The sequence below is a fragment of the Rhodamnia argentea genome, chromosome 2 (assembly GCF_020921035.1).
Source record: "Rhodamnia argentea isolate NSW1041297 chromosome 2, ASM2092103v1, whole genome shotgun sequence".
NCBI lineage: Eukaryota > Viridiplantae > Streptophyta > Magnoliopsida > Myrtales > Myrtaceae > Rhodamnia > Rhodamnia argentea.
This window is the reverse complement of record NC_063151.1, coordinates 7,571,923-7,595,139: the sequence shown is the minus strand read 5'-3', so window position 1 is coordinate 7,595,139 and position 23,217 is coordinate 7,571,923. Positions and strand designations below refer to the sequence as shown.

General features: G+C 38.8%; 2 protein-coding genes across 3 annotated transcripts; both read left to right on the top strand.

Moving 5' to 3' along the window:
* The first annotated feature begins 980 nt into the window (after window positions 1-980).
* Window positions 981-19,498, top strand: LOC115756463 (cytochrome P450 72A397-like). Of its 2 annotated transcripts, XR_007197646.1 has the most exons (6): window positions 981-1,369; window positions 1,780-1,997; window positions 2,103-2,347; window positions 2,451-2,814; window positions 3,047-3,560; window positions 19,469-19,498. XR_007197646.1 is itself a non-coding variant. In XM_030696260.2 (5 exons), the coding sequence occupies exons 1-5, from the start codon at window positions 1,093-1,095 to the stop codon at window positions 3,473-3,475; spliced, it is 1,533 nt and encodes a 510-aa protein (XP_030552120.1). In that variant the 5' UTR covers window positions 981-1,092; the 3' UTR covers window positions 3,476-3,718. The 2 variants fall into 2 exon arrangements, 1 of the variants encoding a protein (XP_030552120.1); XM_030696260.2 differs by lacking the exon at window positions 19,469-19,498 and having other exon boundaries at window positions 3,047-3,718.
* LOC115756465 (cytochrome P450 72A397-like) lies at window positions 16,666-19,097 on the top strand. Its single transcript, XM_030696261.2, has 5 exons — window positions 16,666-16,998; window positions 17,218-17,435; window positions 17,546-17,790; window positions 17,881-18,244; window positions 18,668-19,097. The coding sequence occupies exons 1-5, from the start codon at window positions 16,722-16,724 to the stop codon at window positions 19,094-19,096; spliced, it is 1,533 nt and encodes a 510-aa protein (XP_030552121.2). The 5' UTR covers window positions 16,666-16,721; the 3' UTR covers window position 19,097.
* Window positions 19,499-23,217: the final 3,719 nt, after the last annotated feature.

Sequence of the window (23,217 nt, the reverse complement as noted above, 5' to 3'; positions counted from 1 at the left end):
GTGGCCACGTGGATGAGTCAAATCTGGCCATCCAGGAATCTAGAACACCTTGCTTACCAAGTAATGGCAATCAAAGCCAATTGGAAAGGCATTCTTCTGCAAGACAAAGATTTGTTGTCGAACCACGTGTTTTTTTTTTTTGTGTGGCCCTTTTTGGGTCAAAACTTCAAACCACAGGTCGTGCCTTTCCGGCTTGTGGGCCCGGACCATCCTTAACAAAATGCCAACACGTGCGGTCTTGCAGATTCTTACGAGGTTGGACGGTCTTTTCTTTTCTCTCAACCGTCTTGTACGTACATGATGACATTTTAAGGGGACGTTTGTTTAATGAATGATTTGGGCAAAGAATTCGACCATCTAAACTACGCTTAATGTTCGACCAAAAAAGACAAAAAAAAAAAAAAAAAAAAAAAAAACTATGCTTTATGAATGGTTCTGTGTATTTGGACTTGGGGTGTGGGGGGAGCACGTATTCTTTCCGATCGTCGCTAAATGCAAACAATTCATTTCCATTGCTTTTGCAATTTTGACCCCTTGTTAGTTCTTTTGTGCAAATTTATAAAAAAACACCTATTTGATTTGTGTATTCATATCCCATGTTGAAATAGCTATCATGGCAATACTACATCACGAAAACCGACATGATTAAACCGACAATCACATGTCTTGCTAGCAAAATAGTGAGATTCCATGGCTTTTGAGAAATTATTTGCTGTACACGTCCCAAACTGGATATGTTACTGCAAGATTTTATGGGATTCAGATGGAACGCACGTATTCGATTCAATACGGATGCCATGCTCATCCTCGCATCTTGAGCAGTGAGTAGTTTTTTCTTCTCTTTATTTTTGGGCATCCTCTTCTTGTTGGTTCCTTTTCTATTTCCCAAAATTCTGGTCACGGTCAAGAAGTTTCTTGGCCAACACACATGGCTATGGATGGGCTGTGCCTATATAAACACAACACCTTGCCCAACATTATCAAGCCATCAACACATCTCTCTCTCTCTCCTCTCTCTCTCTCATACGCACGCAACAAACAGACGCAGACAGAGACTGACATATAGACATAGAAACACAGAAAGAAGAAAATATGGAGGTATCAATCCAGTCAATTGCAGTAGCGACGGTTCTGGTCGTCCTGACGACGTTGGTGTGGAGGGCGGTGAACTGGGTGTGGCTGAGGCCGAAGAGGCTCGAGAGGCTCTTGAGACAGCAAGGCTTGTCCGGTGAACCCTACACCTTCCTGCTTGGAGACCTCAAGGAGAACTCGCGGTTGCTCAAGGAAGCCATGTCCAAGCCCATCGCCGTCTCCGACGACATCAAGCCTCGCCTCTTGCCTTACTTGCATCAATCCTACCAAACCCATGGTATGCACATCTTCACTTGGTTTTCGAGTTTTGGCCGGTGTTGTTTCCGATGGGAGTTTCAAGAACATTCGAATTTACTGACCTTTCTATTGGAAGTTGGTGCTTTCCCATTTTGAATTTTGGCGATGAAAGATATTAATACATCTCAAGTCTTTTAAATGATTGCTTATTTTGATGTGCACACATTCGGGATCCTTCGCAATCATGTGAACAAGTCAAATGCACGTGCCAATACATGTCTGGAGTCGAGACTACTCACAAGTGTAGAAAGTTCTATCTCTACAAACGAGGCCATTTGTGAATGAGATTAACAGAATGTTTTTGACATTGATTGACTGTCGTCATAAAAAGCCATCTGAGAATGTAATTCATTTGGCAATGGGGCTCTTATTTTGCTGTGTGCATTGCAGGCAAAGACTCGTTCATGTGGCTAGGCCCAACACCGAGAGTGAACATAACGAACCTGGAACAAATAAAGGAGATCTTCTCCAAGATAGATGACTATCAAAGGCTAGACTTCAATCCGCTGGTGAAGTTGCTCGCCGATGGACTTGCGAACCACGAGGGCGAGAAATGGGCACGGCACCGGAGGATCATCAATCCAGCATTCCACATAGAGAAGTTGAAGGTACATGGAAACTATATTCTGGTCAAATGAATTGAACCACACACATTGATGCCTCTGGATGTTTCTCTTAATTCCTTCTTTGTATTGGTTTGTTGTTCTTTGCAGCTTATGTTGCCCGCTTTTTATTCAAGTTGCACTGAAATAGTTGGTAGATGGGAAAAATTGGTATCAGCAGAGAGGTCGTGTGAGGTCGACGCATGGGTCGACCTTCAACATTTGACTCGAGAGGTGATCTCTCGAACAGCATTTGGCAGTAGCTTTGAAGAAGGCAAAAGGATCTTCGAACTTCAGGAGGAACAAACCCTGCTTGTGCTCAAAGTCATGCGATCGGTCAACATCCCCGGCTGGAGGTAACATCTTTCATCATCCATAAGCTAATTGAGTCTAAATGAGTTTCTGGCTGACAATCATGACATTACAAGAAATCCAACTATTTGATTCCATATTTCGTAGGTTTGTGCCAACTAAGATGAATAGAAGGATGAAGAAGATAGATAAGGAAGTGAATGCTCTGCTCACGGACATCATCCGCAAAAAAGAGAAAGCAATGAGGGCAGGGGAAGCTTCCGGCGATGATATGCTGGGGTTGTTACTGGAGTCAAACGCGAAAGAGAATGTCAAGATGAGCCTTCACGACGTGATCGGGGAGTGCAAGCTTTTCTACTTCGCCGGACAAGAGACGACTTCGGTCTTGCTGGTTTGGACCATGGTCCTGTTGAGCGTGCACTCGGATTGGCAAGCGCGAGCTAGGGAGGAGGTCCTCCAAATCTTTGGAAGTAGAAAACCTGACCATGACGGGTTAAGCCATCTCAAGATTGTAAGTTCAATGCTCTTTTCCTCTTTTATTGAGAGTGGTACTTATAATAGGTCCAATCTGAAGAGTTCTGATGATCCTTGAACCTTTTTCATTGGATGAAAGTAACATATCTTTTCCGTTCTCTTTGTGGATGCTGTTTTCATTGTAGTCTTTCTCGGGCATAATCACACATAGATGATCCTACATACTAATCTTTATCCTATGCTAACATTTGTGGATTTGTTGCGATTAGGTCACAATGATCTTGAATGAGGTTATGAGGTTATATCCTCCGTTTATGATTCTCCCACGCAAGGTTCACAGGGAAACAAAACTCGGGAAGCTGACCATACCCTCTGGAGTCCAGCTCGCAATTCCGACTCTCCTCATCCACCATGATAAAGAACTGTGGGGCGAGGATGCTGAGGAGTTTAAGCCGGAGAGGTTTGCTGAGGGAGTGTCCAAGGCCACCAAGAACCAACTCTCCTTTTTCCCATTCGGATGGGGCTCCCGTATATGCATCGGCCAGAACTTCGCAATGATAGAGGCGAAGATGGCGCTTGCTATGATACTCCAGCAATTCAAATTCGAGCTCTCTCCATCTTATGTGCATGCTCCTTCCGATGTCATCACCCTCCAGCCACAGCACGGTGTTCGGGTCATCTTGCACAAGGCAAACTAAAAAATTACAAATCGTGGTGACATGTAGTGTAGACAAAAACGTGCATTAGAATAATGAAGTCATACACCATTTTTCAAGTTTATGCGTACTAGAATAATAGTTTTTGTAAGTCATCAGTTATTTTTAGTTTCGTGATAGCAAGCGGCTCGGTGTATCCGAATCTTCCTATTAGAAAAACCTTAGAAGAAGATAAGGTATGCCTTTTCCTAATGATATAATAAATCTATTAATTTCTATTCAGATGCTGATCTGGCCAATGACCAGTAAAGATGGCATTTTATTGACCCCTTCTTCTGATGGAAACGTACAGCGGAGGCTACATAAATTGAACCAGATTTCTCCACAAAGGAAAAGAAAAGACCCGACATCTTTATTTGTGCAAGAGAGACCTTTCTTCAACTGCTTGGTCCAAAGCACACGTACACTGGCAGATTTTTGGAATGCTCTGCCTTTAAACTAGTGCATCGAGGCAAAAAAATTAAAAATAAATAAATTTGAGTTTTGAAAAGCTGTTTTTAAAAGCAAACAGTACTGTGATGCGTAAAATATTCAATACAAGACAGTATTTTAGACTCGCACCACCGCCCATACCACCTTGTCTTAGCTTCAAGTTATTTTCTAACATTCGATCATTACCGCCGATTGAACGACAAATGGATGTAGCATTGGACTAACTCGGGAAACCCTTAGTAAAGAAGTAATAGGGCAATTCTTCTTCAAGCCCGCATGATATCGGAATGAGATTTGTATGGCATGTCCTACTCTTTTCGCCAATAAACTTTGAGGCCTCTTACGAGAATGGATTGCTGTTACTAGACCCTGATCTTCCTTCGCTGGTAATCCTCGGTGTGGAGTAACAACGTACTAGTGATAGGGCATAAATCGGGCTTGTGGATTTCCCCGTACCCCTCTTCATCGGGTGGTGCTATGTGATTCGGGAGGACTTGGTCCTATGAGAGTGGCTAATCCTAGAAAAAGTTAGGTCAATCGCAAAATGGTCGTAATTGCAAGCATCATAAGAAGGGGAAATCCACATGCATCATAATTGCTGCATCATCTAGAAGCAACAGATTGGAATATCTTGCTCTTTTCAGTGAGGTTTCGAGTTGAGTTCTGTGAGTTTGTGATAATGAGTGATGATAGCATATTAAGTCTTATAATCACGTCTGGGGTTTGCGGCTTGGGGACACAGGCAAGGATTTCCATGAGATCCAAGTTGTGGATAAAGAAGATTAGAGACAATTTTTTAAATCTTTAGGTACCTATGGAGGAACAGAACCCACAACTCGTTCATACAATTCTTCAACGAATCAGTAAAAAATTATTCTTGATTAAAGGGGATAACAACACAAAGGTCCGTGAACTTTGACCTAATGTGCAATGTCATTTCTAAATCTTAAGTTTATTTAGATTGATAACGTGCTTGGAAGTTATCAATCTGAATGAAATCTATCTTCGGGATGAGATTTCACTTCCTTTGGTTGTTCTTGCAAAAGGATGTGGGTGCTTGATTCCTCCATCAAACCGGGGGAATTAGAAGGAATGGTACTCGTTGAATGCAATCAGTTGTAGGATAGGATGTGGACGTGGATTTTTTCTTGATACTTTTGCATTGCAATATCAAGCCTGGATACATACACCCTCGTCCGTGATGAAAGAGGAATTCGTGATTTTCCTGAGTCTTTGGCGAGAGAAACTTCAACACTGCAGGTGTGGGTCCAAGTGATGCAAATCAAGACCACTCAGGAGATCTTCCAAGGGAGGACGGACAAGACCCAGATGGTATTTCTGACCTACCCTCAAACAATCCAAACCCACCGCCCTCTATCTAAATTTGCTTCTCTTTGTAGTTTTATATCTCTGGTGTTTGGTTTATCTTTTTGATGTTTTTGAATCAGACTCCGGCTTGGTGTTGTTTGACAAGTTTTGTGGACCTCTTATCACGACCTTTTTATGACCTCATAGTTAAGTTGATCTTATAATAATATACCTATGGTTTGATATTTTATCTTTGCATATTGATATGTTGATGACGAAAAGGGAGAGAAGTTGCCTCTATTTATAGCTGAATAAGCAGGGACCAGAGGAGTGTAAATGCAGTAAGTATCCGTGTGTACTAGTTGATGCAAAGCGACATGATGATATTCTTCTAATCTCTTCTTATAGCATGCCGTATATTATTCAGATTCATACTATTCGAATTCAAGTTGAAAATGAATCCATTTTATTCTTATGACAGTATCTCAAACCTTAACTGGTTAATATCGTGAGATATTTCTTGTGCCCAATCCTTATTCAAAATTGTTCAAAAATCTAAATTTGTTGTGGAAGTTTTGTCATAAAAAAAGGGAGAGATTGTTGAGAAAACCTTCTTCTGAATATTTTGATTTTGACAACACTATTCCATATTTTATAGAATCTCATAAATGTTCTAAGTGTTTTATCACAGGTGTGACACATGAATGGAGAAACTTCTATTGATCCAAATTGGTGTTCGGACTCAAGATTAAGTCATCGTATATTTGCTTCTGAAGGAGTTGAATCATATTATTCAGATTGAGTGGAATACTACTTCAAAAGATTCAGCTATTGCCTTTGAAGAAGACTTATGTGCAAGCATCAATGGGGACTTTAATGAGCTCATATTCGGTGTCCTATTTTGTTCAGACTTGAGAGGTTGCTTCTATTTTTTGAGTTTGCTTCTAAAGTTCGTTTAGATTCTGTGATAATCTATTTTCGGATTCTAAAGACCCACGTTTGGCAACTTCCAATATGGTTAAGTTATTTATGGAAGTTTGCAATCCTTGATTGATTAGATTACTCTACAATATGATTAGCGGAATATCTATGATTGAATATTACCTTCCAAAAGACAAGACAACTTCCATACTTGAAAAACTCCACTTAAGGAAACTGAATATTTATTTCTATGATTGGCATGCAATTTTCGACCCTACTAATATTCATGGGTTTTGGCTGAATTTCCATTCGCGCGGGCTTAGTCCAATCGACTAAATTGGGCTCAGAACCATCACTTTCAATTCATCCGCCGCTAGTCCGACAAAAATGTAAGCGCAATGCATGAATGTTAAAAATTAATATGAAAAATGATTTAATTATTTTGGTAGGGAGCACAGTTAATCCTTGATTTTTTTATGCAAAATTAATGATTGAACAATGTAATCAAAATTTAGGTGTCAACACTCGGATATAGTTCTTAAGAACATAAACATTACTATACGTACCATATGTTACTCATTTCATTTCCTTCTCGTACCATGCCATCACTTATAGGATAAGAAAGAGGGAAATTTGTAGTTTTAGATATTTTTGCTACTTGAAACTTAATTTATGAAGGGAAAAAGGGAACATATAATGCCAATATTTGTGTACGATGCTTACTTTGATAACAATATTTTTTTGGATCACTTAAGTGCCAAATCGGAGAAAAAACGATCACCTAAGTGTCAATTCTGGCAAAAAACGATAACTTAAATGCCAATTCTTGCCAAATAGTACACTTGACATTTTTTTATTATATTTTAATATTACATGTAATTTTTTTTTAAAAACAACCCACGTGGACTGTTTGACTTAAAAATAGTTAATTTTTTTAAAATTAAAATTTTAAAAAATAGCCTAAAAAAATGGAAGTAGAAGTTGTAGCGGCAAGGGCTCATAGCCCTCGTCATTGCCGCCCCATCATAGCTGATAATGTTTGGCAAGGTGGGTCGCCAAGCCCCAATGAGGCCCGGCCGTAGCTAGCCTTGCAAACCACGGTGAGGCCCGACCGGATCCGGGTGAGGCCTCGGCGAGGGTCACCGGGGCTTGCCAACCCCCCTTGGCCATCCCCCACCCCTCACCGGCCATTGTCGGCGATGGTGGTGGGGGGCAGCAAGGGCTTCCAAGCCGTAGTTGCTAGATGTGGCCGGTTCCATGGAATCGGCCGTTCCGAGCTCGGGTTTGGAACCGCCGGTTCCTATGCCCAATGGCTCTTTTCCCTCAAGCCTCTTTTAAAATAAAAAAAAAAAAACCGGGTTGGAACCGGCCCTTGAGGGCCGGTTCGGGTTTCGAGTTGGAACCGTGGGCCCGGTCAATGGGCCGGTTCCGGGCCCACAGTTCCATATGGCCATGTCTAGTAGCTGCTGCAACACATAGTCTTTCTTTTTTCATTATTTAGCTTATTTTTTATTTTTTTTAACTTTTGACTTATTTTATTGCTGACTTGGAAGTTCCGGCGAGCCACGTGGATTCCACGTCAGATTTCCAACGAAACTTACCGGAGTTGGCACTAAAATGATCGTTTTTAAAAAAAATTCGCATTTAAGTGATAAAAAAAATTGATATTAAAGTGAGTGTTGTATGTAAATATTGACACTCATAATGTCTTTTTGCCATTTACGAAGTTATTGTCTTGGGGGTGTGCTAGTGTGCATCATTTGTACGACTTAATCAGATAGCACATGCAACGTAAATGATGACGTTTTGGTTGGGTGGACGGTGGTCAATGTTGCGGCTAATCTAACTCGATGCTCGCCGCAAGACAAAAAATCATGCGTCAGCGCTGATGTCACTGCAGTTCGTGTTTTATATCCATTTGGTGGGCCATCTCATAAAAAGATTTTGCTTAACACCCGTGAGAAAGCTTGTTAACTTGAGCAAGATGGAAGCAAAAAACTAGAATTTAGAAACATTCAAATTGAACGACGTCGAAGAGTCTGTTCAGAGTGACTTATTACCTCTCCTTTTAAAATCATGCGGCCTACACTTTTCGATTTTATATAATGTAAAATCCACATTTTCTCCATTCTACAAAGCATATGTGCAATAACTTGAGATGGGACCTCATTATTGGTTACGACAGATTAGGGCGCGAATGATAACCATTCACTTTTCGGGCTCTCTTTTTGGCCAGAAATAGATTTTTATTTTTATTTTTATTCCTTTGATGAGTTTCTAAGCAGAGACATGAGTTTGATAACGAGAAATAATAGCATAAAATTTCTATGATTGCCGGTCACTAAGCCACGGCCGGCAAATGGCTGCAAGAACGAGAGAGAGAGAGAGAGAGAGGTGACATTCCCTCTGCGATTTGGCGAAGGGAAGAGGGAGTGGAGTGGAGGCCTGCAAGCCTCAGCTACCCCCAGGAGTCAAAAAGTATGTTGTTGGGCTTGATGTCCCGACAGACGATGCTATGGCGATGGTAGTGGGCGACGACGCGCATGAGTTAGCCTCAATAGCCCATTAACCCGGCTTGATGCCGACAAGGGCAACCCTTGCCCTCGCTTGGGCTGGTAGCTCAGACTTGCTTGGAGGCCGACGGTGGCTTGGGGAAGGGAAGAGGGAGTGGAGGGGAGGGAAAAGAAAAAGGAAAAAATAAAATAAAATTAAAAAAAGGAAAACAGAAAAAAATTAAAAAGTCCTTACCAAAAAAAAAAAAAAAATTAAAAAGTTAAAGGACAAAAATGCCCTTCAATTAGGCCATTATTTGAAACAATTTGAGTACTTCATGCTCTTATTCAAAATAAAGTCCACTTTAGGTCTTTATTTGAGAAAATAAGTGCACTTTAGGTCCTTATATGAAAATTTCTCCCAAATCTTTGGAAGCAGAAACCTGAACATGATGGGTTAAGCTACCTCAAAATTGTAAGTTCAATGGTCGTTTTTTCCTCTTTTGCTAACAGTGAGACTCATAATCGCTACGCGAGTATTTTTTTTTTAATCACATGACACATGATAATCATTCTATTCTTATGAGATGTGCTTCTGCGATCCTTCATAGACAAAACGTTTGGTGAAAAATGCTGGTATATCCTACGAAGATGAGCACGAGAATGAATTGACAGGAGCGTTCTCTTCTCGCCTTTGGATAGAACTTGGATTCCCCTTCAAGAAAAGAACCTGATTTTTCAGAATGTAGCTTCAAACCACTACAATCAATTTCATTGTCTTTCTTTGGCACCATAATCATAGACACACGTCTCTACCATATGACTTATTCTAGGGATACAATCAATTTCATTCTCTTCATGGTAGTAGTCTTTCTTTGGCATCATAATCATAGACACACATCTCTACCATTTGACTTATTCTAGGGGTTTGTCGCGATCATATCACAATGATTTTGAATGAGGTGTTGAGGCTAGTCCCACTAGTGAATGAGCTGCCACGGACGGTTTACAAAGAAACAGAACTCGGGAAGTTGGCCATACCTTTTGGAGTCAAGCTCTCAATACCAACTCTCCTCATCCACCATGACAAAGAACTGTGGGGTGAGGATGCTGTGGAGTTCAAGCCAAAGAGGATCACTAAGGGAGTGTCCAAGGCCACCAAGAACCAAGCCTTCTTTTTCCCATTCGGATGGGGCCTCATATATGCATCGGCCAAAACTTCACAATGATAGAGGCCAAGATGGTGCTCGCCCTGATACTTCATCAATTCACATTCTAGCTCTCTCCGTCTTATGCGCATGCTCCTTTCAGTGTCATTACCTAGTAGCCACAGTATGGTGTTCAGGTCATCTTGCACCAGGCAAACTACAAAGTACAAATCGGGGTGACATGTAGCGAATGTTAGTAATTAAACTAAATTTGTGAATGCCCTACATGAATGCATCTAGAATGTTCATGTTTTTATGTCAAGTTCAATGTTTTGTGAATTCAAGATCCTTGAAATGCTTGATATTTTCAGTAATGTTTTAATTTTTTTCAAAAATATTATAGTTTAGCTTTTTTTTTTTAATTTTATTCTTTTTTTTCTTCTCATTCTACTTCCATCCAATCGATGGATTAGCAACTGTCTAGAGGCGAGGTCGAGTCGACGAGGCTCGCCCCCATTGACCACTAGCAAGGCCAAAGCTCGTCTTTGATGGGTGAGGTCGGGCCTTGCCCAACCATGGTGAGGTCAACCCCATCTAGGGAGAGCGAGGTTGACCTTGCCGGCTCGACAATCGGCTAGAGGAAGAAGGAGAGGAAAAAGAAAAAGAAAAAGAAAAAGAAAAAGAAAACCCTATTTCTCTTTTTTTTTTTCGTGGGAACAAAAAAGTAGATTTCTTTACTTATTGTTTTTGTTCTAAATATATTCCCCGGCCAATAATCTATTCTAAGGAATGGAAAAATTAATTGTCGTGCACAAACATAATTTTGTTCCTTAATTGTTTCGAAGAACAAAAGAACAGAAAAACAAAGAAATAGACCAGTTATCAAACATGCCCTCAACTAGCGTGTCTTTTACTCTAAGTGCATCTGCAACTAAAGCTTACCAAAAAAAGAAAAAGAAAAAGGAAAAAAAAATCGTCAACTAAAGTCTCAAATTAATTTCCACAAATGAAAATTGTGGATTTGATGTTAGGATATAATAGGAATTTGATGATGTTTCCTTCAATTTCAACATATGTTTTCTTTTCTCAAGATATATAAATGAAGAGAATAACGTTAAATTGGGTCTTAAGGCTGCGTATGGCAGTCATGATAAAAATCAGGATATGATAAAATTTTATCATATCCTATATTTGGTTCCTGCCCAAGACAGGACAAAATGAGATATAGGATGGATAAAATTACCTCATGGGGGAGGTGGGATAAATATGAATATGATTTCGTATGTTCATGGTATAATAGCTATTTTATCTCGAATAACAAACTTCTTAAATAATAAAATTAAAATTATTATTAAATATGAATTATTTTTGAATTCTAAATTAAAAAAATTTAAATTTAATTTTTTTATTTATTCATATATGCATTTATGAATTTTAGTTTTTTTCTGCTTTATAATATATATTTTGTGCGCACGCGCGCGCACACACACACACACACTTCATATCTATATTACATCATTACATATTTTAGGTATGGTAGTATAGTTTATTATTTAATAAAAAATTATTAAGAAATGTTGGAACAAAATAAAAATAATAAAAAAGAGATATAAAAATAAAAATTAAGTAAAAAAATGAAGTAGAAGAACCCATATTTTAAATGAACAAAATTTGAACTTGAAAATGAAAATAGTTCTCGAAGAATGTGGGGCAATGAAATTAAAAAAAAAAAAAATAGAAATCTCCATCTATTTCTCCTTTGTATCTTTGGTTCGTGTTAAAGTTTCAACACTCCTTTGTAGTTTTTTAATTCACGTTAGAACTCTATGAAAATGACCAGGGAGTCGAAAGTTCTTCTTTTTGGTAGGTTTTTGGTTCACGTTAAAAGTTTATGAAAGTACAAAGAGAGTCAAAACTTATTCTTCTTCACAGCTTTGTGGTTCATGTTGAAGTTTGGCGAAAGTAGCGATAAAGACAAAACTTTTTGGCGTTGCAAAGTGAATGATCATATTTTCTCTCTTACTAGAATTGGCAGTGAATTATGAGACATTTTTATAATATCCGTTTGTACATTTTTAAGTTAAATTACATTGATAGGTGTAAATACCATATAATGAACATGACAAGTTATGAGCATATCCGGTTTTTTTATTGTGATTTACCAAACAATGGATAAGACATGACAAAATCCCTTGATTTCATATCATATCATATCCAATCCTATCATGGCTAAAACTCTAGACAACTAAGCGCAGCCTAAGGGGATGTAATGATGCACACGATAGTGCACTCAAGTTCGTGCCCAAATGTGACAATCCCCTCAATCAATTAGAGATGAGGTGACAAAGTGCTACTGAAATATTCCATTGCGAAGAATAAACTTAAGAGAGACTAATGCGCGTTACTTTGTAGTCCTAACATTATTTTAATTTTAAAATCATGGTCATTGAAATTCTTTGTATGGATTTTGCACATAGTCAATTTAGTGGTGTTGATAACCGTCAAGGTATTGAAGTTGGTGTAATCGTCCAGTGACCATTAGTGGTGGAGTAGATGTAACCATTAGTGGGGTTGAATTGATGTAATTGTCTGCGTAACCGTGGCTTGTGAGCTATAAATATCGCAAGTGTACTTTTTTTCCCGGATTAATCACAGCTCAACCTTCTTCTACAAATTTACCTTTATATTTGCTTTCCTTAATTTAATGGCTAGATATTGTTCTTTTAAATTCCTTGTTATTTATTTTTTTGTCCACAATCAACAAAGGACACTTTGCAACCTTTATCGATTTATCGGTTCATCCATATTCTAAAAGGTAATTCGTCGACTTTTCATTGGAACATCTTTTTGACGCTTCTGGTAGGACGCATTTTGTTGATTGGAGGGGATTATGATGGCAAGAAACAAGAGTCTAATAATGTTGTTTGGCAATAACAACCCAATATCACAAACAGATAATGAGGCTGCCCTGGATTCTGAGTCCTTAGCTACCAGAAGAATGGCAGAGGGTAACCGACAGGGAGATGTCGGTCATTCAAGGTACCTCAGTGAAGAATGGTTACGGAAAGTTGCACCAAATCCCAGTATGATGTCATTATGAGAAGATTGTTCATGCTCTCTAATGACAGGAAAGTACGTCGGTCCCTTTGGTTCATATACCAGAGGGCTTTTATTATTTATGCTCATATTTTTTTCTTTAGTAGTTTGGGTTTTGGCTCATGAATATTTACTGTTGTATATACTCTTTTTTGATTGTAATTGAGTGATATAACGAGATGTGCGAAGTACTAATTACAGTGGAATCCTCTGTTGGATGTAGTCCTATATTAAGGGTAAACTAAGATAAACCTTGTGTCGTTTTCTGTTTATTGCTTTTACGCTTTTCCTTGTGTCAAATCCCAACATAAATAGCCACAAGCATTATGTTTGTCAATCCATAAAGCCTACTAAAAAATGAAAGAAACAACCATGGCTAAGGCTAAACGATCATGTTTACTTGATCGATATCAATAAATAGCACAAAATATTTGACTTAGTTTTGAAAGATTGCCTACTTTTATTAACTGAGGGCCAAGAAATTCATAGTAAAGAAGATTTAGTTGTTGGGGTGTGGTTCATATTCCATTGCGACAGGAAAACATGTGAGTCTCGCTCCACGTTGAGCGGGCGGGGGTTTGAGGAAGCCACCCCAACGGGGTCTCACATCTCTTGGACACCAGATGATTTTTATGATTTAAGTCCATAGTTTTTTATTAGTAATTTGGACTTGGGCTTATAAATAGTTACTGCTATATATACTCTTTTTTGCTTATAACTGAGCAATATAACGAGAGGTACGATGTGCTAATTATGATGGAATTATCTGCTGGATGTAACACTAGTTTAAGGGTAAACCGGGATAAAATCTTGTATCTCAATTTTCTCTTTCACGCTCGTTTTACTTCGTTGTGATTGTGCACCAATCCCAACATTAGTGAATTTATTTTCTCATGCAAAAACTAGAATTGTGATGTATATTTCACTCCGTTCCTTATTTCATTTCGTGCCATCACTTATAGGATGAGATGTAAAACTAGGATGTATTCTTGAAGAGAAGGAAAGGGAAATCTGCTTGTGGGATGACGTGCCCTGTAATGCCTGTGGGTAGCACATAAAACGTAAGAGGATGACGATTTATGTTCTGGATACTTTCGCTCGCAACAAGACAAAAAATCATGCCTCAGCGCTATGCTCACTGCATTTCGGGTTTTATATCCATTTTTTAGTTGAGCACTCTTTCACCGGATCGAAGAAAAAATTTAGGATGAAGAGAAATTTGGAATTTATAAACATTCAAATTGAATGAAGTCTGGCATAGAAAAAATTCACTGAAGTCGAAGAATCTGTTTGGTTGAGAAGAATACTTGCAGAAGAGAACTATGGAATTTTTTTAAAATATATCTCAATATACATAAACGAATACATGAGGAGCAAAATTACAAATTTATGAGATCATTATATAAGGAAATCAAATCAGATATGCATAATCAAAATAAATAAAGAAAATTAGAGGAAATACCTCTAACATCCACCCTCAAACTTATGGTGACTGTGTCACCTTGAGTTTGAATCAATGTGTGGCATTAGGCCTGGTGGAATTGCAGTGGGGCTGACGCTTGAAATTTCCTATAGATTTTTTGAAAAAGCTTTTGGGCCAAGAACTTTACCATCTAAATTATGGTTAATGAATGGTCTTGTGTATGTAGGCTCTATTTGTTTCACAAAAAATAACTTTCAAAAGATTAATTTTTGATTTTTCGGTATTTGGTTCACAAAAAAAATAAACTAATCAAGAAAAAATATTTTTCATCCATGGGAAAACATCGAAATTGATTTTCTCTTTTTTTAAAAAGAGAAAATCATTTTCATTCATCTTTCGTCCCTCCACTCATTCACATTCCTTTTCTTTTTTCTTTTTACATATTCTTTTCTTTTTATTTTTTTTCTTTCGTGGCCGGCGATTGGTTATAGGCGAGGGACAAGCAAGGTCGGCAAGCTTGCATATACATGTTCGGTTAATCCAATAGCCTTTGTCATGCCTTGAGCGGGAGAGGCCTAGACTTGCTAGATCTAGTGAGATGAGGCTCGGCCTCGCCCGAGATTTATGAGCTCGAGCAAGGCTGAGCATTGCTAGCCTCGGCCGAGGTCGAAGCTCGCCAAATTTGGTGAGGCGAGGCCTCCCTAAAGCCTCACCTATGGTCGGTGACCGGCAGAGGAAGAAAGAAAAGAAAAAAAAAGAGGAAAAAAAGAAAAGAAAAGAAAATATAAAAATTAAAATATTTAAAGGAATAATTAAAAATTTAAAAATTAAAAATATTGGAGATTTTTATAGAAATATTAGAAAAAATTATCTACCTTAATGCTGGCTGTGACACCTAAGACAATCGAGTCCACATAAGCAATTTTCAACTAATTGATGAAGCAAACAATCAAATGAGATTTTCCTTACCAAACGACGAAAAATATTTTCATCATTTTCAAGTCTTAGTCAAACGTAAAAAATATTATTATTTTCCTATAAATTTACTTTTTGAAAAATATTTTTTAATCACGTTATATTTTTCGTGAAACAATCGAAGCTGTAAATTAGGCGCGTAGGGCAGCACATCTTTGAATCCTCTCGTCACTAAATGGAATCAATGCCATGATTAGTTCTCTAAGTTCTGTTGCCTTTTGCATTTTGTTCCCTCTGTTGGTTCTTTTGTGCAAATTTAACCCTCTAACTTATTTGATTTGTGCATTCGTGTCCCAAGGTGAAATAGCCATCATGATGTCGCACAATCTTTTTATTTTTTTATCCATTTTAACTGTCTTAATCAAATGGCACATGAAACGTAGACGATGACGTTTTTTTTGGGGGGGGTGGTGGGGGTGGGGGAGCGGGGGGGAGGAGAACGATAGTTACGTTCTGGATACTCAATCGATGAGACCTCTCTTGCCCTCCACAAGACAAAATTATGCATCAGCCGCCCTGTTTTATATCCATTTGGTGGGCCGTCTCAAAAAAAAAAAAAAGAAAAAAAGAAAAAACATGTTAAAACCCCTGGTAAAGCTTGTTAATCGTTAACAAAATCGAAGAAAAATTCTAAGGTAAAAATACACACACAAATATATACATATATATGTATATATATATATATATATATATATATGGATTTATAAGCATTCAAATTGAATGATAAGGAGTCCTTATAGTGTAAATAGATTCACTCGACATTTCTGAGGAGCAATAATTTTTGAATTGCCACTAAATCGACTTTTTGTTCTTGGGCGTGGAAGAAAATTCTTGACATTCGATCGGATTTTACTTTATACAAAAAAAAAAAAATATTTGAATGAAGCCAAGAGTAAAAAAATCACGTGATTTACGCTCTTTGATTTTATATAACGTAAAATGCACGTTGTCTCTCACCCGCGCGCGGCAATTGAACATTCTTCATCGTCGACAACCTTCTACTAGGCATCTTGGGTAACAAGCGACAAAGTAAGATCCGAGGTCATACCGAGGTTAAGTGATCTTCATATGGGAAGAACTTACAATTTAGGATGCACGGGCTTTTTCACCATTAATTAATTAATTACTCTAAAATTAAATGTGTGAATGCATTTGGAGAGACGTATGGGCACTCGACATGATCGATCAGCAAAATATTAAACGAGATCCAAGTCGTATTCAATGAAGACACGTTCTCTTTTTCTTCCTTTACTTTTCCCACTTGGGTTCGCGGTCACCAGGCTTCTTGGCCAACACACGCACGGCTTTGTAAGGGCGAAGGCTATATAAACACGACTCCTCCTTTGCCCAAACATTATCGAACTATCATCCCATTGAAGTCTCTCTCTTTCTCTCACACACACTCACACAGATACTCCCGTAAAAAAAAAAAGATGGAGTTTTCAATCCAGTCAATTGCAGTAGCGACGGTTCTGGTCGTCCTGACGGCATGGGCATGGAGGGCGGTGAACTGGGTGTGGCTGAGGCCGAAGAGGCTCGAGAGGCTCCTGAGACAGCAAGGCCTCTCCGGCAAACCCTACACCTTCCTACACGGAGACCTGAAGGAGAGATCGCGGTTGCTCAAGGAAGCCATGTCCAAGCCCATCGCCGTCTCGGACGACATCAAGCCTCGTCTCTTGCCTTTCTTGCATCAATCCTTCCAAACCTATGGTGTGCACCTCTTCATAGTTTCCCTGTGTGGGGCAACTATATTTTCTTACTCATTAACACTTGTTTTCGTCCTTTGGACGATGGAGTTTTAGAACATCTGTATTTACGTTCCTTTCTATTGGAAATTTATCCTCTCCCATTTCAAATTTTGGCGACCCAAGATGTTAGTAAATTTCGTGTGTGACCATGTCATTTAGCTACTAACTTTTTGTATTGCAGGCAAAGACTCGTTCATGTGGATAGGCCCAACACCAAAAGTGTGCATAACGAATCCCGAACAGCTAAAGAATATCTTCTCCAAGATAAACGACTATCCCAAGCAAACCTCCAATAATCTGGTGAAGTTGCTTGCCGACGGACTCGTGACCCACGAGGGCGAGAAATGGGCTCAGCACCGGAAGATTATCAATCCGGCATTCCGCATGGAGAAGTTGAAGGTGACATGAAGCTCCACTCTGGGTGAAATGAATTGAACCACACACATTGATTGATGCCTCAGGATTTTTGTTTTAACTCCTTCTTTGCATTTGGTCTGCTATTCTTGCAGCTTATGTTGCCCGCTTTTCATTCAAGTTGCGCTGAAATGGTTACTAGATGGGAAAATTTGGTATCCGTAGAGAGATCATGTGAGGTCGATGTGTGGGTCGACCTTCAAAATCTGACCCGCGACGTGATCTCTCGGACTGCATTTGGTAGTAACTTCGTAGAAGGCAAAAGGATCTTCGAACTTCAGGAGGAACAAGCCCTGCTTGGGCTTAAAGTTGTTCGATCGGTCTACATCCCCGGCTGGAGGTAAAATCTCTCATCATCCATAAGCTAATTGAATGTAAATGAGCTTATGGCTTATGATCCTGACATTCCAAAAATCTGACTGTCTCGCAGGTTTGTGCCTACTAAGATGAACAGGAGGATGAAGAACATAGATAAGGAAGTAGAGGCTCTGCTCATGGACCTCATTCGCAGAAGAGAGAAAGAAATGAGGGCAGGGGAAGCTGCTGGCCATGATCTATTGGGGCTGTTGTTGGAGTCAAACATGAAAGAGAATGTCGGGATGAGCCTTCACGATGTGGTCGAGGAGTGCAAGATTTTCTACATCGCCGGACAAGAGACCACTTCGGTCTTGCTGGTTTGGACCATGGTCTTGCTGAGTTTGCACTCTGATTGGCAAGCCCAAGCCAGAGAGGAGGTCCTCCAAATCTTTGGAAACAGAGAACCTGAACTTGATGGGTTAAGCCACCTCAAGATTGTAAGTTCAATGCTCTTTTCCTCCTTTGTTGAGATTTGGACTCATAATACGTCCAATCTGAATAGTTCTTCACGAGCATTTTTTATCACATGACGCATGATAATCATTCTATCCTTACTACATGGGCATTTGCGATCCTCTGTAGACGAAACGTTTGGTTAAAGATAATGCTATCCTATGAAGATGAACATGACAATGAATTGGTAGGAGCGTTTTCTTCTCACCCTTGGATAGAACTTGGATTTCACCTCAAGAAAAGCACCTGATTTTTGGGACAACAGCCTCAAACCATTTTTACTGGATTATTACAATCACTTTCATTGTCTTCGTGGATATGATTTCATTGAAGTAGTCTTTCTCTAGCATCACAATCATACACACATCTCTACCATATGACTTATTCTAGGGATTTGTCACAAACAGGTCACGATGATCTTGAATGAGGTCCTGAGGCTAGTCCCACCGGTGATTGAGCTGTCACGGATTGTTCACAAAGAAACAAAACTCGGGAAGTTGACCATACCCCCTGGCGTCCAGCTCTCACTGCCGATTCTCCTCATCCACCATGATAAAGAACTATGGGGCGAGGATGCTGAGGAGTTCAAGCCAGAGAGGTTCGCTGAGGGAGTGTCCAAGGCCACCAACAATCGACTCTCCTTTTTCCCATTCGGAGGGGGCCCTCGTATATGCATTGGCCAAAACTTCGCAATGATAGAGGCAAAAATGGCGCTCGCCATGATACTTCAGCAATTCACATTCGAGCTCTCTCCATCTTATAAGCATGCTCCTTTCGGTGTCATCACCCAGCAGCCACAGTATGGTGTTCATGTGATCTTGCACAAGGCAAACTAGAAGTTACGGGTGACAGGTAGTATATGTTAGTAATTAAATCAAATTCATGAATGTCCTATCGCGTTTTACGTCTACTTCAATGTTTTGTAAATTCAAGGAATATATATCCTTGAAATGCTTGATACCTTTATGAGTTATTTAAGAATGAGATTCATGTATTGTAATGAGCCTGTATAAAGGCAAGTCTTGTAATCTTTTCTTAAGAAATAAGAAATAAGAAAAAGAAATTCAATTTGATTTGAGAGTTTCTCTTATTTTATTTTTGTCTCCTTCTCTTTCCTTAATTTGAGTGAAGTTATCAATGTGGACAAAAAAATGTGCGTTGAAATAATGTAACATTCACCATTTTCCAAGTTTATGTAATACTGTTTGTTTGTTTTTTTTTTTGGTCACTTTTAAAAACACAAATTTAGTTCTGCATACGTTGTCAAATTGCCTCATAACTAAGTGACCGTTTATTTTTAGTTTCATAGCAACAAGCCGCTGGAATGTATCTTAATCTTCCTTTCAAAAAACCCCAAGTAATGTATAAGGTATGCCTTTTCGTAGTCCTATAATAAACCCATTTACTCCTATTTAGATGCTAATCTAATGACCCCAAAAAAAAAACAGATAATAATCCGGCCAATGACTAAAGATGGCAATTTATTAGCCCCTTCTTTAATGATATAAATGGAAGTCTGATATCACTTAGAAGGGACTGCTAATATAAGCGGAACAACTACACTACCGGCAATAACAATCTTGTCATGTTCTTCAAAACTGATATCCCGAGATAAGTTGTCTTATCTTTTGACAGCTTGTGATCTTGTATGGATTCCTATTTTAGGAGAAAGTGATTGACCATCAATCTTACCGATTATCTATGCAGAAGAAAGTAATGACTTATGATATATTGGTTGATTGACAATCATCAAATGACTATAAGTCACCGTCAGTGTAGCGGAGTCAGTGTAAATGTCAAGTAACCGTTAGTAGTGGAGTTGATGCAACCGCCAAGTACTCACCAGTGTGGTGGAGTCGATTAAACTATGTGTAACAGTTGTTTGTGGGCTATAAATACGCCAAGTGTACAATTTGTTAACCCCAAATCAATCACAAAATTCAACGTTCTTCTACAAATTTATCTTTATTTTTAATTTCCTGCGATTCAAATAGCTGGAGACGGTTGTCTCCAACCTATGTTATTTTAAATCCTCGTCATTTCCTTTCTTGTCCAAAATTAATAAAGGACTCTTTGCAACCTTTGGTATTTTGTCGACTTTTCGGTGGAACATCTTTTTGAAACACTTGGTGGGATGTATTTTGTTGATTTGAGGAGATTACAATGGTAACAGTCAGAAATTGACAAGAGTCCGATAAAGTTGTTTGGCAACAACAACCCATTACCACAAACTCATAATGAAGCTGCCCCGCATTCTGAGTCCTCAACCGCTGGAGGAACAACAAAGGGTAAACAGCGTGCAGATGTTGATCTTTCAGGGCACTTCAGTGAAGAACCATTGAGGGAACTTGCACCAAATCTCAGTAGGACGTCAACCATGGGAAGATTGCTCGAAGAACGGCAAAATGATATGGCTAATTGCATCGTAACCACATATCGGATGTAATCAAGCCAATAATAATTAATGTTGTGAATGACGCTCTGCTATGGCCAGGATCGTTCAATCGACTACCAACATTCCAATCCAATCTAGTGGTATCAAGGTATGTTCGTGGTTCATCTACTATTAATAATGGAAACAATATTGGTCAAAATTGTCTAGTCGGTCTTAACAAATCGGCAAACGAAACTGGCCGACAAATCTGTAAAATGCTGAAAGTTAAAAATGTCAGAACATCCATCGTTATGGCACTCGCCAATTGCTAACATCCCTGCTAGGCCTAACGGACCAAATGGCCGACCAAATCCTCAAATTAAACCCAACAAAAATTGCTGAAGAAGTTTCACAAGAATTGAGTTTAAATAGTGGAACTGTCAGGCCTATTTACAGGAAACCTTATCACAAATGGATTTACAATCAGCCTTTTTCTAGAGGTTTTAAATTTCCTAAGTTTGCCATCTTCACTGGCGAAGACGAATAATCGGCCGTTCAACATATCTGTCAATTTTCCACCCAATGTGGAGAAGCAGAAATGAGCGAATGTTTAAGACTTAGGTTATTTCCCTTATTTTTGTCAAAAACTTCTTACCTCAATTTACCATCTAATTTGATGTGTAACTTGGCAAAGATGCGTAGACAATTCCAATCTGAACTTTATAAGATGATACCTTAGATATCCATTGCTGATTGGCCAAACCTTACCAATGCAATACTGAGTCGGTCGATCATTTTATTGCTCTATTTAATAAAGCTAAAAATAGAAGTCCCAGCATACTCATTATCCAAGCACAAGAAAAGGAATCACCATACTATTTCCATCTTATTTTTCGTACAAATACGAGATGTATATTTCACTCCATTCCTCGTTTTATTTTTCTTCCATTCCTTCCTTTATATCATTTCCCTCTCGTTCCGTGCTATCATTTATTGCATAAGACGTGGACTTGAAACTTAATTTATGAAGTTATGGTCTTGGGGATGTGCCGCTGTGCGTGATTTATAAGGGAAATCTTCTGGGAATGCCATATAAGTCGTCGTCAAACCACTTTTGACAAAGTGTCATTTAACAAAGGGCATCATGATATCGCACGACTTAATCAGATAGCACATAAAACGTCAACGATGACGTTTTAGCGGGGACAGTGGTCAATGTTCTCACTTGATGCGACTGCTCTTGCTCGCCGCAGGACAAAAATCTTGCGTTAGCGCTAAGCTCACTGCATTTCATGTTTTATTATCCATTTGATGGGCCATCTCATAAAAAGATTTTGTTAAGACCCGTGAGAAAGCTTGTTAAATTGAGCAAGATGGAAGCAAAAGTCTAGAATAAAGAGACATTTGGAATTTGCAAACATTCAAATTGAATGAAGTCTAAGAGTCGATCAGTTTAGAGTGACTTTTACCCTTTTTTTAAAATCATGCGGCTTACACGATGTGGCGGGAAATCGTTGACGTCGAGTCATCCGTCTCACGCAGTGTGACCGGCGCTGACGTTGGCATTTTTTAGATACTTTTTGTTTCTTTACCTTTTATTTTTGGAGAGAGGGCTGGCGACAACCCTCGCCAGCACTAGGTGAGTAGGGGAGGGCGACAATGCCCTTACCGGTGGTTGGCGACCCTCATCGGCCCTCTATGAAAACAATACTACACGAAGTTAAAAAAGGAAAAAAAAAATTGCTAAAAAATAAATAAAAATACTACAAATATTTGAAAAAAATCTCTACATCAATGATGACCGTACCATGTAAGACTACATGCATTTACATTAGCGATTTCCGGCCAAAATTGATTGAATAGATTCAATGGACACAAATGCAAGGTTTAGGACTAAATTAACACAATTGAAAGGTTTAGGACTGAATTAACACGAAAACAAAAGATTTAGGACTTTTTGGACATTTTTCCCCAATATCAGGAGTTCAAACATGTTTGTTAGTAATTTATGTGTGATGTTGGGGAGTTGCGATATAAGGACTCACCCGCCTTAACTCAAATATGTCGCCAGTGGTACTAAGGGACAATCTCTTCGTAATCTTTGACCCAAAATTTTGTAATAGAGGTGCCTTGATAATGTATGGAGAAAGTAGCCATGATGGTTGTGCTTAGTTCAAGGTGGTCTGTCTCTGTAATACTGAAGTTCTCATTTTTCAATATCTTAAAATTCCTAGTGAATGATTCTTAGCTAAAATTATCAAAGCACATAAAACGTACACGATGACGTTTCGTTCCCGGGGGGACAATAGTCAATGTTCTCAATGCGACCTCTCTTGCTGAGCCATAGAAGACAAAAATCAAGATCCAAGACACCTAAGTGAAATTGGACTTGCTCACTTCAATCTGAGAAATTCATTTCATTAAATAATAGAACATATGAAATGTGCGAATGAAGAGAAACAAGTATAAATACTGTAAGTATACAATAAAATACTCTTACATTAACTCTTTGAGAATATCCTATAATCAGATTCAAATTAAACAATACATGTATATCATGATTCTCCTTTGGGAGATCCTACG